The sequence below is a fragment of the Ranitomeya variabilis genome, chromosome 2 (genome assembly GCF_051348905.1).
Source record: "Ranitomeya variabilis isolate aRanVar5 chromosome 2, aRanVar5.hap1, whole genome shotgun sequence".
NCBI lineage: Eukaryota > Metazoa > Chordata > Amphibia > Anura > Dendrobatidae > Ranitomeya > Ranitomeya variabilis.
This window is the reverse complement of record NC_135233.1, coordinates 759,608,289-759,634,460: the sequence shown is the minus strand read 5'-3', so window position 1 is coordinate 759,634,460 and position 26,172 is coordinate 759,608,289. Positions and strand designations below refer to the sequence as shown.

The 26,172-nt window shown below is 41.5% G+C and overlaps 1 protein-coding gene across 3 annotated transcripts in view; it reads right to left on the bottom strand.

The window, feature by feature from the left end:
- LOC143809899 (uncharacterized) overlaps window positions 1-8,818 on the bottom strand; it is an 848,616-nt gene extending 839,798 nt beyond the window's left edge. The window contains exons 1-7 of one of the 3 annotated variants that reach the window (XM_077292871.1): window positions 8,638-8,818; window positions 6,836-6,880; window positions 6,109-6,210; window positions 4,114-4,234; window positions 3,188-3,273; window positions 1,836-1,961; window positions 1,120-1,497 (exon numbers count right to left, since the gene is read on the bottom strand). In XM_077292871.1, the coding sequence (XP_077148986.1) occupies window positions 1,120-1,497; window positions 1,836-1,961; window positions 3,188-3,273; window positions 4,114-4,234; window positions 6,109-6,210; window positions 6,836-6,880; window positions 8,638-8,791 (1,012 nt within the window). In that variant the 5' untranslated portion in view covers window positions 8,792-8,818. Of the gene's footprint in view, window positions 1-1,119; window positions 1,498-1,835; window positions 1,962-3,187; window positions 3,274-4,113; window positions 4,235-6,108; window positions 6,211-6,835; window positions 6,881-7,836; window positions 8,010-8,637 lie in introns of those variants that run through there. The other 2 variants (XM_077292870.1, XM_077292869.1) reach the window with 2 other exon arrangements.
- Between the last annotated feature and the right edge of the window lie 17,354 nt (window positions 8,819-26,172).

Sequence of the window (26,172 nt, the reverse complement as noted above, 5' to 3'; positions counted from 1 at the left end):
AGATGTCTGTCTGTGGTGGCATCTTTGTACTTTTATTCCTAAGATTCGTAAAGGGACCCAATCCCTTGTGTTGTTTTCTGCCAACAAGCCAGCCAGGGCCCTATAGCCCTCAATTTCATCATACTGTAATCCCAATCTTTCACATTCAATTTGATCATTACATGCAAAAACTTTTTCCATTTAAGCTTCCTACAGAAGAGATTGATGTCTTTAGTCCAACCAAAGCAATCATATTTATTGGTAGGAACATAATTTAGGCCTTTATTCAAAACACTATAATCCTAAGTGGATAGGGTGTAGGTGGACAAATTAATTATCTGACCCTGATTTAAACCACTTTGGGTCTCAGATAATAACAGGCCCTGGCATTCCTCTCTAAAAAAGAGGAAGAGGAGGCTGAGAATAAAGTATTGTCTCCAACAAATGGGTCCCCTCGTATTCAGTTGTGACCTTTGGGGTCCTGTTGTGTTGTATTTCCCTATGACACGCCATTATCTATGACGTCTCCCACCCCTAAGGCAAATGCCCGGATTATTGCGTTCAGTATGAGATGTCTCAATATCTGATGAAGAGATATTAGAAACACTGTTTGGTTGAAAATTATAAGCCTGATTGTCCCCAAAGGTTTTAAGGTCCCTCTGGAACTGCGGCTGTTTCCTATCTTTTATAAAGGACTGGTATTTCTCAATGGAGGTTTGTAAAAGGCCCTCCCTTCTATTGAAATCAGGATCTGCCTTATGTTTCAAGATGTTATCTATTGACTTATTTAGTTGTTTTACAGATAAGTCAAAAAGCTTTCTTTCTTCCTTCAACAGTGTCTACATAAACCTCAATGATGAGTCTACTGACTAACCACTTAGTAAGCAACTCTGGAGATGCAGTTCTGGGTGATGGATTAAGACTAACCCTGAGACCTCTGGGCACCACTCTGTTTTTTATGTAATTTTCCAGTGCCTTTATTTCCCGCCAGGATTTGATATGTTCTTTATAATCAATATATAAATCACCAAAGAGAGACTTAAGGGACCGATAGGTATTAACAGTTCATAAACAGTTTGCATAAATGGGTGGGTGACGTCAGCAATATTTTCTATCAGAGTTAAGACAAAATTAACTTACTGTCAGGGATGGTGACAGCATACTCATCTGGGCCCATATTGATTACTTCATCACCGGCATCAGGCATAGGGATGTCAGGGATGGTGACAGCATACTCATCTAGGCCCATATTGATTACTTCATCACCGGCATCAGGCATAGGGATGTCAGGGATGGTGACAGCATACTCATCTGGGCCCATATTGATTACTTCATCACCGGCATCAGGCATAGGGATGTCAGGGATGGTGACAGCATACTCATCTGGGCCCATATTGATTACTTCTTCACCGGCATCAGGCATAGGGATCATAGTGCTGTTGAGGATTTCTCTCTTTTCCACCATGGGTCCGTGAGGAGCGACATCAGTCACAATTTTTGTTTGTTCCTCATGCTTTCCTGTAAAGTAGAATATTGAAATTAGTATTAAAATCTTCCCAAACAAAAGCTTCCATATGTTCATTGAAAAAAAACATTGAAACATTGGCTCAGTGGTTAGCACTACAGCCTTGCAGCACTGAGGTCCTTGGTTAAAATCCCACCAAGGACATCATTTGCAAGGAGTTTGTGTGGGTTTCCTCTGGGTTCTTCCCACACTCCAAAGACATGCTAATGGGGAATCTTGATTGTGAGCCACAATGGGGACAGTGATGGCATTGTAAGTAAATCTTAAATACTGTTTTTATTAAGCTCTTTTTTTATATAAAAAATATGTCATAAAAGCCCCGAGAACTTACTGTCAGAGAAAATGGCCACATCCTTATCTGTTTCAATATTGATGATGTCAACTGGACCGGGAGTAGAGATGTTGGCGTTCTCAAGGACATCTCTCTCATTGACCATCGGTCCATCCTCATGTTTTCCTGTTAAAGAGATCAAAGAAATCATAATTTTTTTAAATAAAATTTTCTCCATGTTTCTTATAGATTATTACGTCTACTGTTAGTGCTTATCTTTGACAAGAAACTTTAACAGTTTCACAACCGCCCACTGTAGATAAACGTTGGCGCTTGCTGGGCTCTGCGCAGCACCGACGTTTGTAAAGACATAGTCGGTGGTCCCGAAGCACTCATGACCCCCAGGGTCCTGCAAGCACTGTAATTCCAGTGCAGAGCGATAGCTCTAACAGGTATCATCATTCCTGTGAAACACCTGAAGGGTTGATAAACTTTTTGAATTTGGTTTTGAGCACTTTGAGGGGTGCAGTTTTTAGAATGGTGTCATTTTTGGGTATTTTCTGTATTAAAATCTCCTCAAAGTAACTTCAAATGTGAAGTGGTCCCTAAAATAATTGTTTTTGCAAATTTAGTTGGAAAAATGAGAAATCGCTGATCAACTTTTAACCCCTTTAACTTCCTAAGAAAAAAGATTTTGTTTAAAAAATTGTGCTGATGATAGCTAGACATGTGGGAAATGTTATTTATTAACTATTTTGTGTGACAACACTCTGGTTTAAGAACTTACAAATTAAAAAATTGCAAAATTTTCAGAATTTTCTTCACATTTTGAATATTTTCAGACATAAGCGCAATTTATATTGAACAAATTTTACCACTATAATGGAGTACAATATGTACCTAAAAAACTGTCTCAGAATCGGTGGAATCCATTGAAGCGTTCAAGAGTTATTACCACTTAAAGTGACACTGGTCAGAATGAAAAAATTGGTGTGGTCATGAAGGCAAAAAAAAGGCTCTGGCGCAAAAGGGTTAAGAGACCGTTTTTAAAAAGATGTTCTTCTATTAATTACGTATCAAATGTCCCCAGAGTAAGTCATCCACGTCATAAAGCGGACTGTTACCAAGTTATAAAAAAGCAAAACAATAACTATTGGCATATAGATTTTATAGTCTTGTCCAGGGTTAGAAAAATATAATTGGTTTGCTTGAAAAATAAGACCACCCCTGTCTACAGGTTGTGCCTGGTATTGTAGCTCAGCTCCAGTGAAGGGAATGGTACAGAGCTGCAATACCATGAACAAGCCGAAGATTTTGAAAGCACAGGGGATTTTTTTGTTCTTTTTATGGCAGCCATGTTTTTCTTATCCTGGAGAACTGCTTTAGTATCAGATTGGTTAGGCTGTACTTACCAAGAGGTTTAGCAGAAGTCTCTCTATCTCCATCAGTAGAACATTGAGATTCATCATTTCTCCTGGATTTTTCCTTTTTCAGATGTCTTTAAAATAGTAAAATATAAGGTATATTGTGAATTACAAAGTAACATATATTTATTCTGCAGAATGAAATATAGACTCATGTTTCTTCAGTCATTTTGTCTGTTACATTCTGCAGAAACAATGGAAATAAGTAAAATTTTGGTATTTACCAACCATTTTTCATGTACATGAAAGTTCAATATGTGTGGATCATACTGGATTGTAAGGTCATATGAAGATTAGACATGAGTGGATTTATTTGCGTGGAACTGAATGTTGCTCATATTTACAAAACTCAGAATTTTGGAGAACACTGATTTTTTGTAATTCACTCCACGCGAATAAGGTAAAGTGGAAGCTAGCTGCAGCCGCCAGCTTGCGGAACAGTAGAGCGCTGGCAAAAAGTTTGGCTCTCCTCTCTGACCGACTTCTGCTGCTTTATTCTCGATGGCCAGTTTTCCACACTACCATTGTACCGCGCCTCTGGCCAAGTGTTCCCTTTGGATTGGAACTTTGGCTACAAGCGAAAGGTCTTTGCAATAGTAAGCCCCAACCAAAAGTCAACACTGTGCCGGAGTTGCGGGCAGAGAGCAGTGGGAGCTTCCGGAGAGGGGCTTGGTGATGTATAAACTTTATTTTCTTCTTACATCCTTCATTTATTATGATCTGGGACTGGGGAGACCCCAGAGCATAATAGGGAACAATCAATTTGTGAAGAATAATTTTGCTGTGAATCGAATCTCTAAATAAAATCTGCATGATTTGGCAGAATTTTGTCAGAGCCTCTCATCTGCAATAAAGATGTAATTTTTTTCTACAGACTTCCATGTACAATATAAATCATCCTTTACAATACTCACCTACATATGCTGTAACAGATGACACCAATTAATAGTCCAAGGAGGAATATGCTGATGGAAACTACAATATAAATGATGTATTTATTATTCCAATCGATCTTTGAAGGAACAATACCATCCACTGAAAAAGAAGAGAGAATATGTATGTTATATATATTCATTAACTTGTCTGTATTACACTATGCCATTATTATCAAAGCAGTCCTATAAAAGGAATCTGTCACCAGGTTTTTGCCATGTTATCTGAGAGAACCATAATGTGGAAGCATAGACCTTTATTATAGCGATGTGTCAATTACTGGACTGTTTCAATAGAATCACTGTTTTACCAGCAATTGATTATCACCACAGGACAACTGGTCTTGCGCCTCCTAGTCCAGCCAGGCCTACAGCACTGATTAGCCACTTTCTGTCAATATACAATGTAAACACAAAGCTGTGGCAGGGTTATACACAGCTCAAAAACTGAGCTCTGCTCAATCTGCAGCAGAGAAATCTGTGACTCTATTATATATTCTATTGGACTGTAGGACTCGGCAAGACGATTAAAAATATGGGACTTTAGTTTTGCAAAACTATGTCTCAGGGATGATGCCATATTAATATATAATAGATATAATGGACAATATGGAGATCTATCCAGCTGCTTAGGTAGAGGCCGATGTGTCCCGGTGAAAAATTTTGACCTGGGCCCCCACTTGCATATTTGTCAGATGTATGGTCCCTTGTAGCATTCCAGATCCTGTGAAGACATACGTGTTTGCCCCCTCATGTACAGTGTCCCCCCTGTGAAGACATACGTGTTTGCCCCCTCATGTACAGTGTCCCCATCCTGTAATAAAGTCCCCAATTCTTTATATAATAATAGCACCCATCCTGGCCCCTTGCCGTAATAATGTCCCCATCCTAACCCATTCCTGTAATAATGTTCTCCATCCTGGACCTCATTCAGTAATAATATCCATCATCTTGATATAAAGTCTATATCCTTGGCCTCTTCCAGGTATAATGTCCTCCATCCTGGGCCCTTTCCTGATATAATGTCTCCCTTTCCTGGTATAATGTCCTCAATCCTTTGACTCTTCCTGGTATAATGTCCTAAACCATTCCTGTAATAATGTTCCCCATCCTAGACCTCTTTCAGTAATAATATTCACCATCTTGATATAAAAATTTTTTATCCTTGGGCCTTCCTGGTATAATGTCCTCCATCCTGGGCCTTTCCCTTGTATAATGTCTCCCTTTCCTGGTATAATGTCCCCGATCCTTTGCTTCTTCCTGTATAATGTCCTCCATCCTGGGCCTTTCCTGGTATAATGTCCTCAATCCTTTGCCTCTTCCTGGTATAATGTCCTCCATCCTGGACCCTTCCCTGGTATAATGCCCCCCATTCTGGGCTCCTTCCAGTAATTTATACCCCCCATCCCGGTATATTTTTCCAGTAATAATGTCCCTTTTCTACAGCTCTTCTCTAACAAAAGTAAAAAAATGAAATAATTCTATTCAAATTCCCCCACTCCCACTACTTGTGACATCTTCTTCCATAGCCGGAGCAGAAGCCGGCAGCCGACTTTATCGCGAAAGTGACGGGAAGCGCATGACATCGCTAGCATGTGCCACTCGGTGAATATTTGTGCCGCAGTGAATTTCAGCTCAGTGTATGTCTGCAGGGCCACCTACCCAGGCCTGGTCGCACTCACTGTGACCTCGATCGTTAGGCCCCGGATCTATCTTTCTATATCCAGGCATGTAAACATATTAAAAGGGCCTGTGTGTCTATAGGAAAATTTTTTAAAAGACATCTGGAGGCTTTTCCATAAATAGATAATATTACTAGATATCTGCTCTAGATTACTGGAGAAGAGGGATTGATCCAGGAGTGGAGTCTAATTGCAGTATTTATTAGGAAGGAACATTGGCTACAGAACATCGGGGTTACTTCAAATTAACACTGACAGATAATAGATAACCTATCCACGTAACTATGTGACTTACATCCACAATCCTCAGGTCCTTTGCACTGTTCTGTGCGGAGAAAACACTTGTCCTGTCCGTTTTGGCAGCCTCTGGTGTTATAGACCACCCTGGTCCCGATGCCTGAAAAGAATGAGACATGAATTAGTTGAAGGAAAACACTGTAGGAACTTTTCTGAATGTATGAGTGTAATTCTCGGCAGTCTACTAGTGGAGGAGAACATCAGATGTCTACAGCTACTAATATATACATTCTTCACTGCACCTAATTTACGTATCCAGACCTAGGACCATTTCTTATAGGTAACTCTAGGACTGCACAGATCACAATTATAGGAAACCCCAACATGTTGGACAAATTAGTCCCCGTTAGTCATAAAACTCTGTTATTTCTCCTGTGGTAATGATGAAATCACACGACTGACGATCACAGACACAAGTGACTCCATTATTCCTTACAGGAAGATCTACATTTACTCTTACAATTAGTTTGAGAGCCTCGAATAGGGAATACAGGATGGGAAGGGGTAACACATGAAGACTCCGCCATGAAATGTGTCATGTGACTTATTAACAATCTCCACCACTCAATAAAAGTTATATAAGAGCAAATATTCGGTATCTCTAATGAAGCAGAGTCTGACACCCATCATATTACACTGGGTCCTATTAGTGATTGTCAGTAGGTTCTGGTGCCAGATGTGAAATGTTGTATGTGAAGGTTATATCTTAATTGTGAGTTACTTACCGCATGTTTTTGAGCATGGACCAAAGATCAGGTGATTAGTGTTGCCTAGAAATGAAAAGTAGACATTAAAGAAGATATCTGCTGACAAAATCAGAAGTGAGATGTATTTCCTATACCTCCCTTCTATATGTAGAAGTTATTGTATCCAGCCCGCAGTATTACACCTCTATGTCTTATCTATATATTATTTGATTAAACGCTTGTATCAGTCTTGGCCATGTATTTAGCATTAGTTCCTTCATGACCTTTGACGTAAATATACGTCAAAGGTCGTGTCCTTGTCTTTAATGCCATTCGCATGTCAAGCCTGCATGTCTCCCAGCAGTTAATGGCTGATTCATGTGATTTTAACAGAGTAGAGCTCCGCCGATGGATGTTAACCTGTTTAATGCCGCTATGAATCTCTGACATTTGCATTTAACACGTGCCGTGGGGGGGGGGTCGTATCAGAAGCTGATCGGCGTACCCGTGTCATGATAGCGGGGTGATGATGGGTTGCCATGACAGCCAAGGGTCTGCTGAAGATGCCGTGCTTGTTGTGAGGATCCTCTTGTGAAAGTCAGCCTGTAGCTGGCGTTCATAGGAGAACGTGGTTTTAGCTATACATAGCAGTGTTTATCCACTGTTATGTATAGCACAATCAACCAGACAATCACAGCTTCAAGTCCCTAAAGAGGACTACTGAGTAAAGTAAAAATGCAGTAAAAAATGAAAAAAAGGTCATTAAAAATTAAACACTTAAAAAAAATAATTCTAAATACACTTTTGTTATCGCCGCATTTTTAAAAGTTCAATCTATCAAAATCTAAAATAAATTTATCTGATTGGTAAACAGCATAATGAGAAAAAAAATCAAAATCACCAGAATAAAATTTTTTGGCAGCCGTTGCAATAAAAAGTGATCAAAACATTGAATCAACCCCAAAAGGGTATCTGTAAAAATGTCAACTCTGGGGCAAAAAATAAGCCTTCACCCATCCTAATGGGGTAAAAGTACTTACCTTCTGGGATTGTATGTTTTGGCCAGGAATCATGGCGGCGGATGTTGATAGGCGCCATATGCTTGGGCCAGGAATCATGGCGGCAGATGCCGATAGGCGCGCCTTCCACAGATGCTAATAGCACACTCACGATTAAAAGAAATCGAAAGAGCATTTCAGCCTGGAGAAATATCGCTTAATGTGTAATCCACAGTGAGCTTCTCCAGACAAAGCCTCTTCCTGCAGCGTCGCTGCCTTATAACCACACATTCCGTGATGTCACAATGGAGATCTCAATGTGACATCACGAGGAGCGGAACACGAGTGATGTCACAATGGGTCAGATAACTGCAACCACTAAACATGGAGCAGCTCCATCAATCTATATATGATTAGTATAATATTAATGTATAAGGACCAAGCCACGTTAGAGGGTATTATGAATGTATGGGGGCCGCATAGAGAGAGACATAGGGTGACAATATTAACTCATGATGAACACATGGGGCACAGATTTACCAGATGAGTGACACATAGGGGCCAATATTAATGTATGGGGGCAGCATAGGCGGACATTATTACTATATGGGGGCCAGAAAAGGGGACAAAATTACTGTACATGGGTCACATAGGAGGAAATGATTAAAATCGCCAAAGTAAAATTTTTGGCAGCTGCAACATTACAATAAAAGGCAATCAAAACATTGAATCGACCCCAAAATGGTATCAGTAAAAATGTCAACTCAGGGCGCAAAAAATAAGCCTTCACCCAGCCTAATGAGGTTTACCCCATAATATGTGAATATTTGGAAAAGTACTTACCTGCTGGGATTGTCTGCTTTGGCCAGGAATCATGGCGGCGGATGTTGATAGGCGCCATATGCTTGGGCCAGGGATCATGGCGGCAGATGCCGATAGGCGCGCCTTCCACAGATGCTAATAGCACACTTGCGATTAAAAGAAATCGAAAGAGCATTTCAGCCTGGAGAAATATCGCTTAATGTGTAAGACACAGTGAGCTTCTCCAGACAAAGCCTCTTCCTGCAGCGTCGCTGCCTTATAACCACACATTCCGTGATGTCACAATGGAGATCTCAATGTGACATCATGAGGTGCGGAATACGAGTGATGTCACAATGGGTCAGATAACTGCAACCACTAAACATGGAGCAGCTCCATCAATCTATATATGATTAGTATAATATTAGTGTATAAGGACCAAGCCGCGTTAGAGGATATTATGAATCTATGGGGGCCGCATAGAGAGACATTATTCATGTGTTGGGGCACAGGGGAACATTACTACTACTGGGCCACATAGGGTGACAATATTAACTCATGATGAACACATGGGGGACAGTTTTACCAGATGAGTGCCACATAGGGGCCAATATTAATGTATGGGGGCAGCATAGGCGGACATTATTACTATATGGGGGCCAGAAAAGGGGACAAAATTACGGTATATGGGTCACATAGGAGGAAATGATTAATATATTAGGGGCACATAGAGGGACATTATTTTTTTTGTTATTTAATTGTTTCTTGTATGTGGTAGTATTGGTACACTGTGTGCAAAACTATTAAAGGGGTTGTCCGGGACTTTAACACTGATGGGATATCCTTACATAGTAACATAGTTATTAAGGTTGAAGGAAGACTTTAAGTCCATCTACTGTAGTTCAACCCATAGCCTAACCTTACATGTCCTAACATGTTGATCCAGAGGAAGGCAAAAAAATGCCATGTGGCAAAGAGTAAGCTCCACATTGGGGAAAAAAATTCCTTCCCAACTCCACATACAGCAATCCATAGTCTCACTGCTCTTACAGTAAAGAATCTGCATCTGTTATTATGCTTAAACCTTCTTTCCAACAGACGTAGAGGATGCCCCCTTGTCCCTGTCTCAGGTCTATGATTAAAAAGATCAGCAGAAAGGTCTTTGTACTGTCCCCTCATATAATTATACATTAAAATAAGATCACCACTTAGCCTTCGTTTTTCCAAACTAAATAGCCCCAAGTGTAATAACCTATCTTGGTATGACAGACCCCCAAGTCCTCTAATAACCTTGGTCGCTCTTCTCTGCACCCGCTCCAGTTCAGCTATGTCTTTCTTATACACCGGAGACCAGAACTGTGCACAGTATTCTAAGTGTGGTCGAACTAGTGACTTGTATAGAGGTAAAATGATGGTCTCCTCTTGAGCATCTAAGCCTCTTTCAATGCATCCCATTATTTTATTTGCCTTTGTAGCAGCTGCCTGACACTGGCCACTAATTGTGAGTTTGTCATCCACCCGTACACCCAGGTCTTATTTATTGACGGTTTTGCCCAGAGGTTTAGAATTAAGCACATAACTATACATCTTCTACCCAAGTGCATGACCTTAAATTTATCCCCATTAAAGCTCATTTGCCATTTATCAGCCCAAGCTTCTAGTTTACATAAATCATCCTGTAATATAAAATTGTCCTCCTCTGTATTGATTACCCTGCAGAGTTTAGTGTCATCTGCAAATATTGAAATTCTGCTCTGTATGCCCCCTAGAAGGTCATTAATAAATATGTTAAAAAGAAGAGGGCCCAATACTGACCCCTGTGGTACCCCACTGCTAACCGCGACCAAGTCCGAGTGTGCTCCATTAATAACCACCCTTTGTTTCCTATCCCTGAGCCAGCTCTTAACCCACTTACACATATTTTCCCCTATCCCCATTATTCTCATTTTATGTATCAACCTTTTGTGTGGCACCGTATCAAAAGCTTTTGAAAAGTCCATATACACTACGTCCACTGCGTTCCCTTGGCCCAGTCCGGAAGTCCGGAACTTACCTCCTCATAGAAATTTATTAGATTTGTCTGACAGGAGCGGTCCCTATTAAACCCATGCTGATATTGGGTCATGAGGTTATTCCTCTTCAGATACTCCAGTATAGCATCCCTTAGAATGCCCTCCAGGATTTTACCCACAGTAGAGGTTAAGCTTACTGGCCTATAATTTCCGAGTTCAGTTTTTGTCCCCTTTTTGAATATTGGCACCACATTTGCTATACGCCAGTCCTGTGGTACAGACCCTGTTATTATGGAGTCTTTAAAGATTAAAAATAATGGTCTATCAATGACTGTACTTAATTCCTGCAGTACTCGGGGGTGTATCCCATCCGGGCCCAGAGATTTGTCAATTTTAGTGATTTTTAGACGCTGCCGTACTTCCTGCTGGGTTAAGCAGGTGACATTTAATGGGGAATTTTTGTTATCACTGATCATATTGTCTGCCATGGGATTTTCTTGTGTAAATACTGAATGAAAAAAAGCCATTTAGCATATTGGCCTTTTCCTCATCCTTATCCACCATTTCACCCAGACTATTTTTAAGGGGGCAACACTATCATTTTTTAGTTTCTTACAATTTATGTAGTTAAAGAATATTTTAGGATTATTTTTACTCTCTCTGGCAATGAGTCTCTCTGTCTCAGTTTTTGCTGCCTTGATTTGGTTTTTACAGAATTTATTTATTTTTCTGTATTTAATTAATGCCTCCTCACTACCTACTTCCTTTAATTCTCTAAATGCTTTCTTTTTGTCACTTATTGCGCCCCTTACAGCTCTATTTAGCCATATTGGTTTCCTCCTATTTTTAGTATGTGTATTCCCATACGGTATATACTGTGCACAGGTCCTATCCAGGATGCTAATAAACCTCTCCCATTTTCCCCTATTAGACAAACAATCAGTAGATTTGGTTTCCAGTACCATCTCTATGCTGATGATACCCAATTATACACTTCTTCTCCTGATATCACGCCGGCCTTTTTAGAAAACACCAGTGATTGTCTTACCGCTGTCTCTAACATCATGTCCTCCCTCTATCTGAAACTGAACCTGTCAAAAACTGAACTCCTCGTGTTCTCTCCCTCTACTAACCTACCTTTGCCTGACATTGCCATCTCCGTGTGCGGTTCCACCATTACTCCAAAGCAACATGCCCGCTGCCTTGGGGTCATACTTGATTCCGAGCTTTCACTCACCCCCCACATCCGATCACTGGCTCGCTCTTCTTATCTGCATCTCAAAAACATTTCTAAAATTCGCACTTTTCGACTTTGCAAAAACTCTCACTGTTTCACTCATTCATTCTCGTCTGGACTATTGTAACTCTCTACTAATCGGCCTCCCTCTTACCAAACTCTCCCCTCTCCAATCTGTCCTGAATGCTGCTGCCAGGATCATATTCCTCACCAACCATTACACCGATGCCTCTACCTTGTGCCAGTCATTACACTGGCTACCCATCCACTCCAGAATCCAGTACAAAACTACTACCCTCATCCACAAAGCACTCCATGGCTCAGCACCACCCTACATCTCCTCTCTGGTCTCAGTCTACCACCCTACCCGTGCCCTCTGCTCTGCTAATGACCTGAGGTTAGCATCCTCAGTTATCAGAACCTCCCACTCCCGTCTCCAAGACTTTACACGTGCTGCGCCGATTTTCTGGAATGCACTACCCAGGTTAATATGATTAATCCCCAATCCCCACAGTTTTAAGCGTGCCCTAAAAACTCATTTGTTCAGACTGGCCTACAGCCTCAACACATTAACCTAACTATCCCTGTGTGGCCCATTCAAAAAAAAAAAAACTTAAACCATAATCAGGTTCCTCGCATCATGTTCTCATACACTTTATGCAGTTAATAGCACTCTGTGTCTGTACTGCTACATGCTTAGGCAGTTAACTGGTTCATGCAGCATTTCATGAACACCCGATCCTTACACTAGGGCTGGTCCGAATAACTAAAGCAATTGTTACCATCCACCTCTCGTGTCTCCCATTTTTCCTCATAGTTTGTAAGCTTACGAGCAGGGCCCTCATTCCTCTTGGTATCTATTTTGAACTGTGATTTCTGTTATGCTGTAATGTCTATTGTCTGTACAAGTCCCCTCTATAATTTATAAAGCGCTGCGGAATATGTTGGCACTATATAAATAAAATTATTTTTATTATTTGTGTATTTTTATGTTTTAGGATATCATCCCAGTTAATTGCACCAAGATCATCTATCATCCATTGGAAATTTGCCCTCCTGAAGTTTAGTGTCCTTGTAACCCCTCTACTGCACATCTTATTAAAGGATACATGAAAACTTATTATTTTGTGATCACTATTCCCCAAGTGACCCCCAACCCTTATATTTGCTATGCAGTCTGGCCTGTTGGATAATATTAGGTCTAGCAGTGCCCCCCTTCTTGTTGGGTCCTGAACCAGTTGTGAAAGGTAATTGTCTCTCATAGTTGTCAAAAACCGATTACCTTTGCTGGAACTGCAGGTTTCTGTTCCCCGATGTATTTCAGGGTAGTTGAAGTCCCCCATAATAATGACTTCTCCTTGAGTCGCAGCTTAATCTATTTGCTTTACGAGGATATTCTCCGTTGCTTCCATTATTTTTGGAGACTTATAACTAACCCCTATCAGTAATTTATAATTTTTTCCCCCTCCCCTTATCTCCACCCACAGGGACTCTACATTTTCATTAGATTCACCTATATTATCACGCAGGATGGGTTTTAAGGATGATTTTACATATAGACACACACCTCCTCCTCTCTTATCCGTTAGGATGAGTCATCAATGTCTGATCCTTGGGGGTGCGTCACCTGGTACACCCGCTGATCAGCTGTTCCTCGGGTCAGTTAAGGAGACAAGGGGTTACGCTCCTCCTTGTGGAGAGTGACATGTTCAGCATGCCAAGATGAGGAGACTTTTAAGCCACATTGTTCCTCTGGGAAATATGCAAATTGTCTCTTCAGAGGGGAAGAGAACTAGAACTCTAGTGCCATTTATAGAAAGTAGCCATCCTAAAAGTCAATGTTGACCCTTTGGGAACTGCTCAGCTCCATGAACTGTATAGTGGCCGCAGCAGAGTACTGCACATCCACCAGCAATTCAAGGACAGATGTGCAGTACCCGGCTGTGACCACTTTTCGTTTCAACAGAGCTGCGCAGCTCCGAAATGAGTACCGTAGTTCCAGTCGCCGAGCTGTAATGTGACTAGCACTAGACGACATGCACATCCAGCCACATCAGGGATCAACTTAAAAAATGTAAATACTTTATTGGTATACACAGAACAACACAGAATAATTTAAAAGACATTTAAAAGTCAAAAAGACACAAATGCTCGCAATGGGGCTGTGACTTGCCTTTCCATCTACAGCAAAAAATAAAGATGGAAAATACTAGAGCCTCTTGTCCAGAGATTTGTGAAAGTAACACTATGATCAGCACCAGACTGTATGTACTCTATAAGCTCACCAAAGTAGTACACCCCTCATAAACTAAAATATAGATATAGGTGTGACATGTAATCATGCAGATTCTCACTTATAATCCATCAAAATAAAGGTGATGGGCTCAGTGTCTCCTATGTGGTAAATGTAAACTCAAGCCATTAAATCATCCAGACATTCAAAAGGCAACATGAGGCCCGACACATAAGATATTTCCTCTTGCAGGACTGAATCATAAATTAACCCTTCAGGCCAGAGGCGTAGCTAGGATTTTGGTTCAGGGGGGCTAAATTTCTGAGTGAGCCCCTAACCAGGTAACCTTGATTACAACTGGGTGACGCACCCTAACAGTGGAGGAGAACCTCAGCAGATGACAGCAATGCTACTGAAGATAATCTCTATATTAAGACCAATATTGATATTACCGCCATATGGTCAGTGGTAGATACCAGTCCTACAGAACATATAAGAGATTACAGCACAGTTACAGATAATGACTTACCGCTGGAATCGTTCACTTTTCCCATCTGGCCCAGACCAACATGACAACTTCTTCCAGCCACGACTCGGCTGTAGAGAATACAACAAAGACACATTTCACTTCTCATATTCCAGCCCCATCACCATCTATTCCCAACCTGCACAAACTCCTCATCCTGCTGATACCCCAATACTGAGCCGCTGCTGCCCTATGTGACCCTATTAATGCACCTGCTGTGTGGTTCTCTGTGCCTTCTAAATTCTAAAGCACCCCCTCTATAATATAGTAGTACCCTAGAAAACAGTGACCAGATTTTGCACCCTACAAAGTAATATTGCCATGTGTGCCCCTTTGATAGTCACAGTAACCCGAGTTCCCCTATAACCATAAGTGCCCACTTTACATTTAATAATGTCCCGAGCCTCCCCCTTGTACAGCTTCCCTATACACAGTATGATGCTCTCTGATACACAGTATAATGCCCCCTCAATGTATAGTACCACCCACACAGTATACTGACCCCTTAGTAGCCCCCAAACTGTTTGATGGCTCCAACACTGTACGATGGCCCCCTCACTGTAACCTCCACACTGTATAAAGGCCTCTCACTGTAATCTCCACACTGTATGATGGCCCCTAGATCGCCTCCAAATAGTATAATGCACCAGATAGTCCTAAATATAGTATAATGCACTCCCCATAGGCCTACTCTATGTTGTATAATGCACCCCCATAAGCGGACTCTACAGCACAAGGTAGCACCCCCATAGGCAGACCTTGTAGTATAAGACAGCACCACACAAAGCAAGATTTCCAGCTCCAGGACGTAAATATAAAAATATTGTATCTTTATTCCATAATTTAAAATAGCAAAGGCTGACAAAAAACCGGAGAAATGATCACACAGCGGTCATGACTGAAACAGCAAAATAACCAAGGAAATGACAGTAACAAAAGAGTAACAAGTAACAAAAACAAAAAAAAATTTAACAAATACATGGACACTCGTTAATATACATGGAGAAAAAAACAGGAATACATCAGATCAATCGATATTAATAAAATAGCATGATTTCCTTTCTAAGATTTAATCCTAAAGGGGCCCTAGAATTTTTAAGATTTAAAATCCAAAAGGCTTCCCTGTCACGTAATGTTCGTTCTCTGTCCCCACCTCGCATATTTTTATAAATCTGTTCAATTGCATAGATTTTTAAGGATGAGGTGCATCTATTGTGAGCTTTTATAAAATGGTTAGACGCATTGGAAACATGTCTAATAGTGGGCTGTACAATGTCATTTAGATGCTCCCGAAATCTCTCCTTTAATTTCCGTATTGTGGACCAAGCGTAAAGTAAATTACAATCTGTGCATTCTATAATGTAGATCACGTAGTCTGAGTTACAATTCAAATAATTTTTGATTGAAAAGTTTTTTGTTTTTTAGCACAGAAGAATGATGTGGTTTTTTTAACATAAGTGCACGTTTTACATGGAAATGATCCACATCTGAAGAAGCCGTTTGTGGACAACCAATTGGAGGAATTATTAGAGACATTTGATGATAAAAAACTTGGAGCAAGTGCAGCAGCTAGAGTAGGTGCTTTCCTCGATACAATTTTAATACCGTCATTCAAAATCACATCTACTAAAGGGTCATCTCGTAGAATATTTAAATTTCGGCGAACAATGTTGGGTATATATTTAAAATGAGTACTGTAGGTGAGTATTAGCATCGGTTGATTGTCATAAAATGTATTTGTTGGAGATTGTGCTGAATCTGCGGTATTATTACTAATCTGATTTGACATACCGTTCAAGAGTAGTGATCTCGGCTTTCTGTCTGCCAAACTGAAAGCTCTATCTATGGCTTATTTAGGATATTTTCTGTTTTTAAGACATTCCCGAATAGTGATTTTTCCCTGTTAAAAGTGTTTTCCTCATTGCAGTTTCTTTTAGCTCTGATTGCCTCCCCCACAGGAATAGCTTTGATAGTATGACTTGGATGAAAACTGCTTGCATGCAAGATTGTATTGCCCACAGTGGGCTTGCGATAGGTGTGCGTTTTAATAACTTGTTGCGGGACTCCAGATAAAGCTAGATCAAGAAAATTAATATGATCACTATTCCATGTGAATGTAAATTGCAAATTGAAGGGGTTGTTGTTGATATAAAAAATAAAACTGTCAATAGAAAAAGAATCACCCTTCCAAATTAGCAGTAAGTCATCTATGAATCTCAGGTACCATTGTATATGCGATAGGAATGGATTATCTACATTAAAGATGTAATTTTCTTCCCACCACGACATGACAAGGTTAGCTACAGAAGGGGAAAATTTTGCCCCCATTGAAACCCTTTTAGATTGCAGAAAATTTTTTTTATCAAATAAAAAATAATTGTGGTAAAGTAAAAAAGACAATACCGAGATTATATAGTTTTGAAGATCATTAGAATAGTGACTATATTTACGTAAATGAAATTGAACCGCACAAATTGCCACTTTATGGGGTATCGATATATAGAGAGCTATGACATCACATGTGAGCCAAGACCATTGAGTGTTCCATGTGATATTCTGAAACACACTGAGCACATCACGTGAGTCCTTTATGTACCCTGGTACCCTCTGAACTAAGGGCTGTAATGTAACATCGAGCCATTCCCCCAAATGTTCACTATATGAACCCATGCCAGATATAATGAGACGCATGGGATGGGTAAAAATACCTTTATGAGTTTTAGGTAAGGCATGTAATATGGGAATTTTTGGAAAATCTACAATGATATATTCAGCCTTTTGTTTTGAAAAAAAAAAAACGCAGATAAGACCATCATTCACAATGCATTTGATAAGTCACAAATATTCTGAGGTGGGATTTGATTTTAAAGGAACATATATATCACTTTCTTGTAACATCTGATGGATAATGTCAAAATAATCAGATTTATTCAGAATGACCACTGAGCCACCCTTGTCTGACATTCTGATGACTATGTCAGAGTTATTTTTAATATTATCCAGAGAATCACGTTCGACTTTAGATAGATTATATTTGCATGTACAAATGTTGGTCTGCATCGTGAGATTAAGAATTTCCTTTTCAACTATTTCCTGAAAACGATCCATTGATTCAGTCCGACTCTGGATGGAATTAAATGAAGAGCTGGAAATCTTGCTTTGTTTGGTGCTTCATTAATGTTACAGCGGAGACGTTTTTTCCCTGCTCGGATGTTATAACCACAGCTTTTGGACTTTCATGGGTGAGCTGAATACTCTTGTTTTTTTCTGAGTATAAGACAGCACCCCAGAGGCAGACCTTGCAGTATAAGGCAGCAACCCCCATAGGCAGACCCTGTAGTATAAGGCAGACCCCATAGGCAGACTCTGTAATATAAGGCAGCACCCCCATAGGCATATCCTGTTGTATAAGGCAGCTCCCTCATAGGCAGACTCTGTAGGATAAGGCAGCACCCCCAATAGGCAGACTCTGCAGTATAAGGCAGCACCCCATAGGCTGACCCTGTAGTATAAGGCTGCACCCAACAGCACCCTCATAGGCAGACCCTGTATTATTATTATTATTCATTTTTATAGCGCCATTTATTCCATGACGCTTTACATGTGAACGGGGCAAATATAGACAAGTACAATAAACATGAATAAAACAAGGCACACACAAGTACAGGAGGAGAGAGGACCCTGCCCGCGAGGGCTCACAGTCTACAGTCTGCAGTAGTATAAGGCAGCACCCCCATAGGCAGACCCTGTATTATAAGTGCCCTTAAAGAAAAAACCAATAACTAAATACTTCTCTTCGTCCTTGTTCCCACGGTGCTCTGAGCACCCACTCATCTCCTGACAGTGGGTGCAGGGTAGTGACATCGTGCCCGCTGTCAGTGTCGACGACGTCAGACACTAACAAGGGAATGATTTGAGAAGGCATGTAGCACTCCTTATCTCATCAATGCAGTCGGCTGTATTGGCTAAATGCCGATACAGCTGACCTTGCTATGATGGGTGGGGGCCCACTGCTGGCATCGGGCCTTCCCCCTCGCCTGCTCAGGGGCACCACAGCAGCCGGCAGTAGAGCAGGGAGATCGATTCTCCCAGCTCTGCCCCATAATTCAACTGTATCGGCGTGTTACGGTTACAGTAGCGTAGCTCTGGGTGGGCCCCTTCAGAGCATGGGGCCTGGGGCAATGGCCTCCTCTGCCCCCCTCTGCACCCCAGTAGCTACGCTACTGCTTCAGATGCTTCACAAGAACTGAAGCAACGTGGAAGGAAAAAGTTAACATTTAACTTTTTTCACAAAAATTTTTACTTTAGACCCAAACCTTTTTTTTACTTTCACAAGGGTATCAGGACAAAATGGACCCCAAAATCTGTTTTCCAATTTCTCCTGAGTATGCTGATACCCCATATGTGGGGGAATACTACAGGGTGGGCCATTTATATGGATACACCTAAATAAAATGGGAGTGGTTGGTGATATCAACTTCCTGTTTGTGGCACATTAGTATACGGGAGGGGGAAAACTTTTCAAGATGGGTGGTGGCCATGGCGGCCATTTTCAAGTCGGCCAATTTGGATCCAACTTGTGACACATCAACCTTATTGAGAATTTCACAAGAAAAACAATGGTGTGCTTGGTTTTAATGTAACTTTATTCTTTCATGAGTTATTTGCAAGTTTATGACCACTTATAAAATGTGTTCAAAGTGCTGCCCATTGTGTTGGATTGTCAATGCAACCCTCTTCTCTCACACTTGACACACTGATAGCAACACCATAGAAGAAATGCTAGCACAGGCTTCCTGTATCCATTGTTACAGAAGATGCACATCTCATATCTTCACAGCATAGACAATTGCCTTCAGGTACCCCAAAGATAAAAGTCTAAGGGGGTCAGATCGGGAGACCTTGGTGGCCATTTAACTGTCCCATGGTGACCAATCCATATTCCAGGAAACTGTTCATGTAGGAAATATCGTGGGTGCTCGAGTGACATGCTCAAATCTCTGCTTCACATGTTTCTTGGCTGTTAGACATCCCTAAAAAAAAATGCGGGGGATCTAAGATACTCGGCGCATACCAGAGCACCTGATGCAAACTCGAGCAGCGAGCACTTGCACTCAACACTAGCTGTCATATCGTCATCACTTTTTTCATTTTGAAATGAACCCAATTCTCACTCTAACCCTAACCCCCACCTAACCACAGCCCTAACCCCAACCTTAACTGCAAAGAATGGAAAAAAATAAAACATTTTATTTTATCATTTTTATATAACTAAGTGTGTGACAAAGGGGGGTTGGATTTACTGTTTTTTTTTATTTTGATCACTGTGATAGGGTCTATCACAGTGATCAAAATGAACCAATATGAAAAATTTCCTACTGTTGCCAGGTACCAGCCAGCAGATCTCGGTGTGCGCACTGTGCGTGAACCCGCCATTTTCTTCCAGGAAGATGACACGGAGGGCCAGGGAACAAAGCAGGAGGGTCCACGGATGGTGGAGGTACCGGGAAGGCTCGAGGGGTATGCCATTTCTCTCTCCTTTGGTATGCTAGATCATATCAGAGGAAAGAGAAATAAATTGTAAATCAGACCTTTTTTTTGTGATCGCCATCATTCAGTGATTAACAGCGATCATGTTACAGGGGACTGTAAAAACCAGCCCTGATCATGTTCTACAAGGTTTCAGCTACTCTTGGTAGTCGAGAACCCAGCGATTTTCCGACTTGTGCCTTACATATATAGCACATGTCATGAAGGGGTTCAAGAGAAGAAAACGTTAGACAACACTGAGCAAAGTAAAATTATTGCGGATCATTTCCTCAAATTTGAATCCCCTCCTAAATATAAATGTAACCAGGCTCAGACTGGCCCATAGGGGAACAGGGGAATCCCCCGGTGGGCCCCTGTGCAGATCAGGGCCCCCAACCTTACTGTATGGCAGTACTTGTCATAATTCACTTGATTCACTCTTTTCACAAAAAAGCAGCATCTCATCATTCATTATCCATCTACCCAGTTTATTGTTATATATTTGTTAACCAGGGTCGTGTGATATTTGTATACAGGTGAAAAGTGGGCCCCCAAAGTCAATGTTATTGGTGGGCCCTTAGCACCCCAGTCCGATACTGCTAACAATATAATGTTAAGTGATAAATATGTGTGGTAAATATCCCTAAATATTCAAATCTATCTGTTTTCTTTTTTCTACTAAAATCTGTAATTCTCTTCATACTTGTCTGATTTTTTCATCAAGTGTAAATAAAACCCATTATCTACATTTCCATCCAAGCCAGATTGGCACCAAAAAGACCTGATCACCTCTGTGGTCTGCTGGAGAGATTTCCCCATCTCTGACACATATCTATAATGGGGTCTGTTTATTTTCCATTAGGGTATCTGCCAAATGCTGGATTTCTTAATTGAAACCAAATGGCCCCAATGATAGTTACGCTTTATTAGTTTCCATAGCTAACCTTGGATTCTACATTTCAAATATAGAGCGTAAGGTTGAATATCGCCATTTTCATCCAGTATTGTGTAAATGGTCCACAAAACCTGAGTGATTCTGTATCTAACTTTAAAGTTTCGCACTCTGTTAAGTCACATCCCTAAAGTACACCACTTTTTTTAATTTAAATGACTTTTTTGGGGAAAAAGGTAGCAATTCTAGTGGAAGTGGTGATCAGAGATCGCTTGCTAACCCCTCGGAGGGGGAGTAGGGAGGTTCATTAGGGTTCCTGTTACCTTAGTCTCTGACCCACTCCTGTACAATGGGGAGGCATGGCGCTGGAGCGCCCCCACGTTAAGGGCAATGGGGTACTCGGCACCAGGTCCTTCAGTGTTCTGCGGGGATGTCACGGTGGCTTGACCCGGTCCTTGGCCCTTTGAGGGGCGTGCAATTAAAGGTGTAGTTTGTCTAGTGTTCGTGACGCCACCTGTGGTATTCGGTCAGGGTGACCGACGCTGCTTAGGGGTCCGCTGGGGTGATGGAGTGGCAGCTAGATGGTATACCTTCCCACAGGTGAAGTATGTCCCCAGGGCTTCCCAGATGTGTAGGTGATGATGGAGGAAGATGTAAGGCGCGATGAATAACGAGGACACAAGGTTGCAGTCCCTTTACCTTTTACTGAAGACTTCAGCATCCACAGTCCAGAGTACAGATCACAGGGCAGGCAGAGTCCGGCCGGTCCGAAGGCACATCCAGAGTTCTCTTATCCAGGTGGAAATCAGTAGCCTTCCTACTAGGAAAACTATATCTGATATTTGCGCTAAATGCACCTATATGAAGCCATAAATAGTTAAAATACTGGGGAATGTCATAAACTAGGTTCCTCATACAGGACCAGGATTAACAAGATGTATTTACCTTAATATCAAAGAGAAGGAGATCTGTGTCCAGTGCTGGCATGCGGAAAGGTCCTTCACTCATGTGCTGAAAGGTTGGTGTCTGAAGCCTTCTCTGAATCTCTGTTCCAAAAATATCCAATGTGTTGCAGAGCAAATAGTAGTATAGGAGACGCTGTCCCGGCCGGTGACTAGCGTACTCCCCCAGAGCTTGGTAACTGCCGTGCACAGGCAGTGGCGGCCGCGTGTATAGAGCTGAAGCCGACAAGGTGCAGAACCTTGTGTGACGTCACAGTCACGTGATGTGTACACGTGACCAGCTACAAAGCTGCGGAGCTACGGAGCTACAAATAGCACACAGGACCAACTAATCCTACGCGTTTCAGAGTCGCTGACTCCTTCATCAGGGATGGTGCTGTGTGCAGGATGTGTGCTTTATATAGCGTGCCGCCATTTTTTTTTTTTTTTTTTTTTTAATAATTTATTATATACTTGAATTTTAAAAAATAATTATTTATGTTTAAGTGTTGGATAAAATCATTTAGTAAAATGGGGCCCCCAGACCAAATAAATTATTTTTTAAAATTCACGTCAGTTATAAATAATAAAGAAATAAATTTTTTAGACTTACGAATTTTTATTGACAGCAACAAAATACATACTCAAATATATCACAAACCCACTGATTCTGGAAACTATATAGCCTTGGACAGTTGTCATCTTCCTAGTTGGCTTCTCAATGTTCCAAAGAGCCAATTCATCAGGGCACATAGAAATTGCTCTAGACTGGATGACTATAACAAGGAAGCAAACCTCTTGGTGGAGAAATTTGTAATTAAAGGATATGACAAAAAATTCCTGTTAGAAACTAAGGAACAGGTTGGAGAACATCCGAGGGAAAGGCTCCTGATGCAGACAGAAAAGAAGTCAGAAAAAATGAATGGAGAAAAATGGGGAGATTACGAGATTCCAATTATAATGCAATATAATTCTAAAAGTGGACTGCTGAACAAGATTGTAAATAAGCATTGGAACATACTCAAAGAGGATAAGATAATTGGGGAGTTACTACCAGTGCGTCCAAAATTAGTCTTCAAAAGGGCAAAAAATTTGGGGAATCTAATTGCCCCAACGATATGTAGACCTCTGGAGAAAGAAGAAAAAAATCATCATTTTTTATCAAAACGCCCCAAAGGCTTCTTCCCATGCAAAAAATGCTTATCATGTAAGAAATTAGGCACAAAGAAACAAATCTCCATCTCCAATCAGTCAACAGTAATTAATATTAAAGATTTCATCACCTGCTCCACTAAAGGAGTTATCTACAGCATTATGTGCCCTTGCAAGAAATTATACATAGGCCGCACTATTCGCCCTATGTATGTAAGGATTAGAGAACATTTGTGTAACATTAGTAAAAAATTCTCGGAACACCCTTTATCTCAACATTTTGCCAAATATCACGGGGGTTCACTTGAGGACATTTTAGTCACTGGACTGAAAATAGTGAAAAAAGACTGGAGGGGTGGCAACTTTATTCACCAAATGTCAAGAGAAGAAATGAGGTACATATTTGAACTAAATGCTTTGGCACCCCACGGTCTAAATACGGAGATAGAACTGTTTGCTTTTATCCAATGAGCAAATAATAAATTATTAAAAAAAAAAAAAAAAAATGGCGGCACGCTATATAAAGCACACATCCTGCACACCACACCATCCCTGATGAAGGAGTCAGCGACTCTGAAACGCGTAGGATTAGTTGGTCCTGTGTGCTATTTGTAGCTCCGTAGCTTTGTAGCTGGTCACGTGTACACATCACGTGACTGTGACGTCACACAAGGTCCTGCACCTTGTCGGCTTCAGCTCTATACACGCGGCCGCCACTGCCTGTTCACGGCAGTCACCAAGCTCTGGGGGAGTACGCTAGTCACCGGCCGGGACAGCGTCTCCTATACTACTATTTGCTCTGCAACACATTGGATATTTTTGGAACAGAGATTCAGAGAAGGCTTCAGACACCAACCTTTCAGCACATGAGTGAAGGACCTTTCCGCATGCCAGCACTGGACACAGATCTCCTTCTCTTTGATATTAAGGTAAATACATCTTGTTAATCCTGGTCCTGTATGAGGAACCTAGTTTATGACATTCCCCAGTATTTTAACTATTTATGGCTTCATATAGGTGCATTTAGCGCAAATATCACATATAGTTTTCTTTGATTAACCACTTCTGGGACGATTGGGAGTGATTTCGTCCATATATTTGCTGCTTATTCACCTGGAGCAACTAAGCAGCGCCATATGGTTCATTTTTAGACATATTTATTGCCTTCCTACTAGGGCCTGTGTGTTGTAGTATCTCCCTGCTGAGCACCACGAAATAGTCCTCACAACCTTTGTAGATGTTCTAGATGTTATTTCTTCCTCTCTGTCCCCCAGATGGTATGGATAGGACAAACCCGTATAACTGATGGCCTGAGGCTTATTTATAGGGACCCTAGAGACACCCCGACCCCCACAATTTGCCACTGTTTCTTCTTAGGTTTTAAGGCGGGCAGCCAACTTGGAATTGACTGTCCTGCCGGTCTTTGAAGTAATGCGTAGAGTCAATTACTCCCTCGGTGTTCCGGCCACCGGCTACGCGCCTCAGAAGGAGGCAGCCTCTTGCAGGACAGAACTCCTTCTGGTGTTGTCTCCTTGTGCTGTGGCTTCGTTTCTCACTCCCTGCAACACAATTCCTTTCTTGTCCTTCCTTAGGATGCTGCTGCACGTGGGGCAGGCTGTTGTGAACTCTGTGTTCAGGCTCCCTCTTGTGGTCACTGGTGGTATGGTGTGACTTTTGCTTTGGGCTCCCCCTGGTGGCTTTGCCTGTTATCCTGCTGGTCTCTGGCTATCAGCTGGTTCGTTATCCTCTGGGAGGTTCCTATATAGCTCTGTTTTACTTCCACTTGTTGCCGGCTGTCGATGTAATCTGTGCTACTCAGATTCCTTCTGACTACCTTGCTCCCAGTCCATCCAGGATAAGCTAAGTTTTGTTTGCTCATTTTTTGATCAGCAGTGTTTATCATGTTTTCTGTTCCAGCTTGCTAAAATGTAATTCCCTCGCTTGCTGGTTGCTCTAGTGGGCTGAGTTTCTCCCCACACACCGTTAGTTGGTGTGTGGGTTCTTGAAATCTCAGGATGGATATTTTGTAAGGGTATTTTATTGATCGCATAGACCCCTGCTCTATTTTCTGCTTTCTAGTACTAATGGGCCTCTTTTGCTGTATCTGATTTCATCCCTATGTATGTGCCTTCTTCTTACTTCACCGTTAATATTTGTTGGGGGCTTCTATATCTTTGGGGATTATTTCTCTGGAGGCAAGCGAGGTCTTTCTTTCTCTTTAGGGGTAGCTAGTTCCTCAGGCTGGCTCGAGACGTCTAGGAATTGTTTAGGCACGTTCACCGGCTACCTCTAGTTGTTTTGGATAGGTTCAGATTTGCGATCAGTCCAGTTACCATCTCCCTAGAGCTCGTCCTTAGTTTAATCATTTGCTGATCTATTTGTGATCCTCAGCCACTAGGGATCATAACAGTACAGCCGGCCCGCAAAGTGTTAATTGCATGGCAGAAGCAGGAGAAAAGAAGCCTTGAGAATTTTTTTTTTTTCTTGTTGTTGCCGTGTGTCTAGCTGCTGTGCTAGCTTCTCTCCTCCTCTTAATCTTGGTGTGGCTCTGAGTTCAGCTGCTGACATGGATGTCCAGAGCTTGGCTTCCAGTCTGGATCATCTTGCTGCTAGAGTTCAGAGTATTCAGGATTTTGTTGTTCACAGTCCTATGTCTGAGCCTAGGATACCTATTCTGGAGTTGTTTTCTGGAGCTAGATCTAGGTTCCTAAATTTTAAGAACAATTGTAAGTTGTTTCTTTCTTTGAAACCTCGTTCCTCTGGTGATGCCGTTCAGCAAGTTAGGATTATTATTTCCTTTTTGCGTGGTGACCCTCAAGATTGGGCCTTCGCATTGGCGCCAGGGGATCCTGCATTGCTCAGTGTGGATGCGTTTTTTCTGGCCCTTGGATTGCTCTATGAGGAACCTAATCTTGAGAACCAGGCTGAAAAAGCGTTATTGGCCCTCTCGCAGGGGCAAGATAAAGCAGAGGTGTACTGCCAGAAATTTTGGAAATGCTCGGTGCTTACTCAGTGGAATGAGTGTGCCCTGGCTGCAAATTTCAGAGAAGGTCTT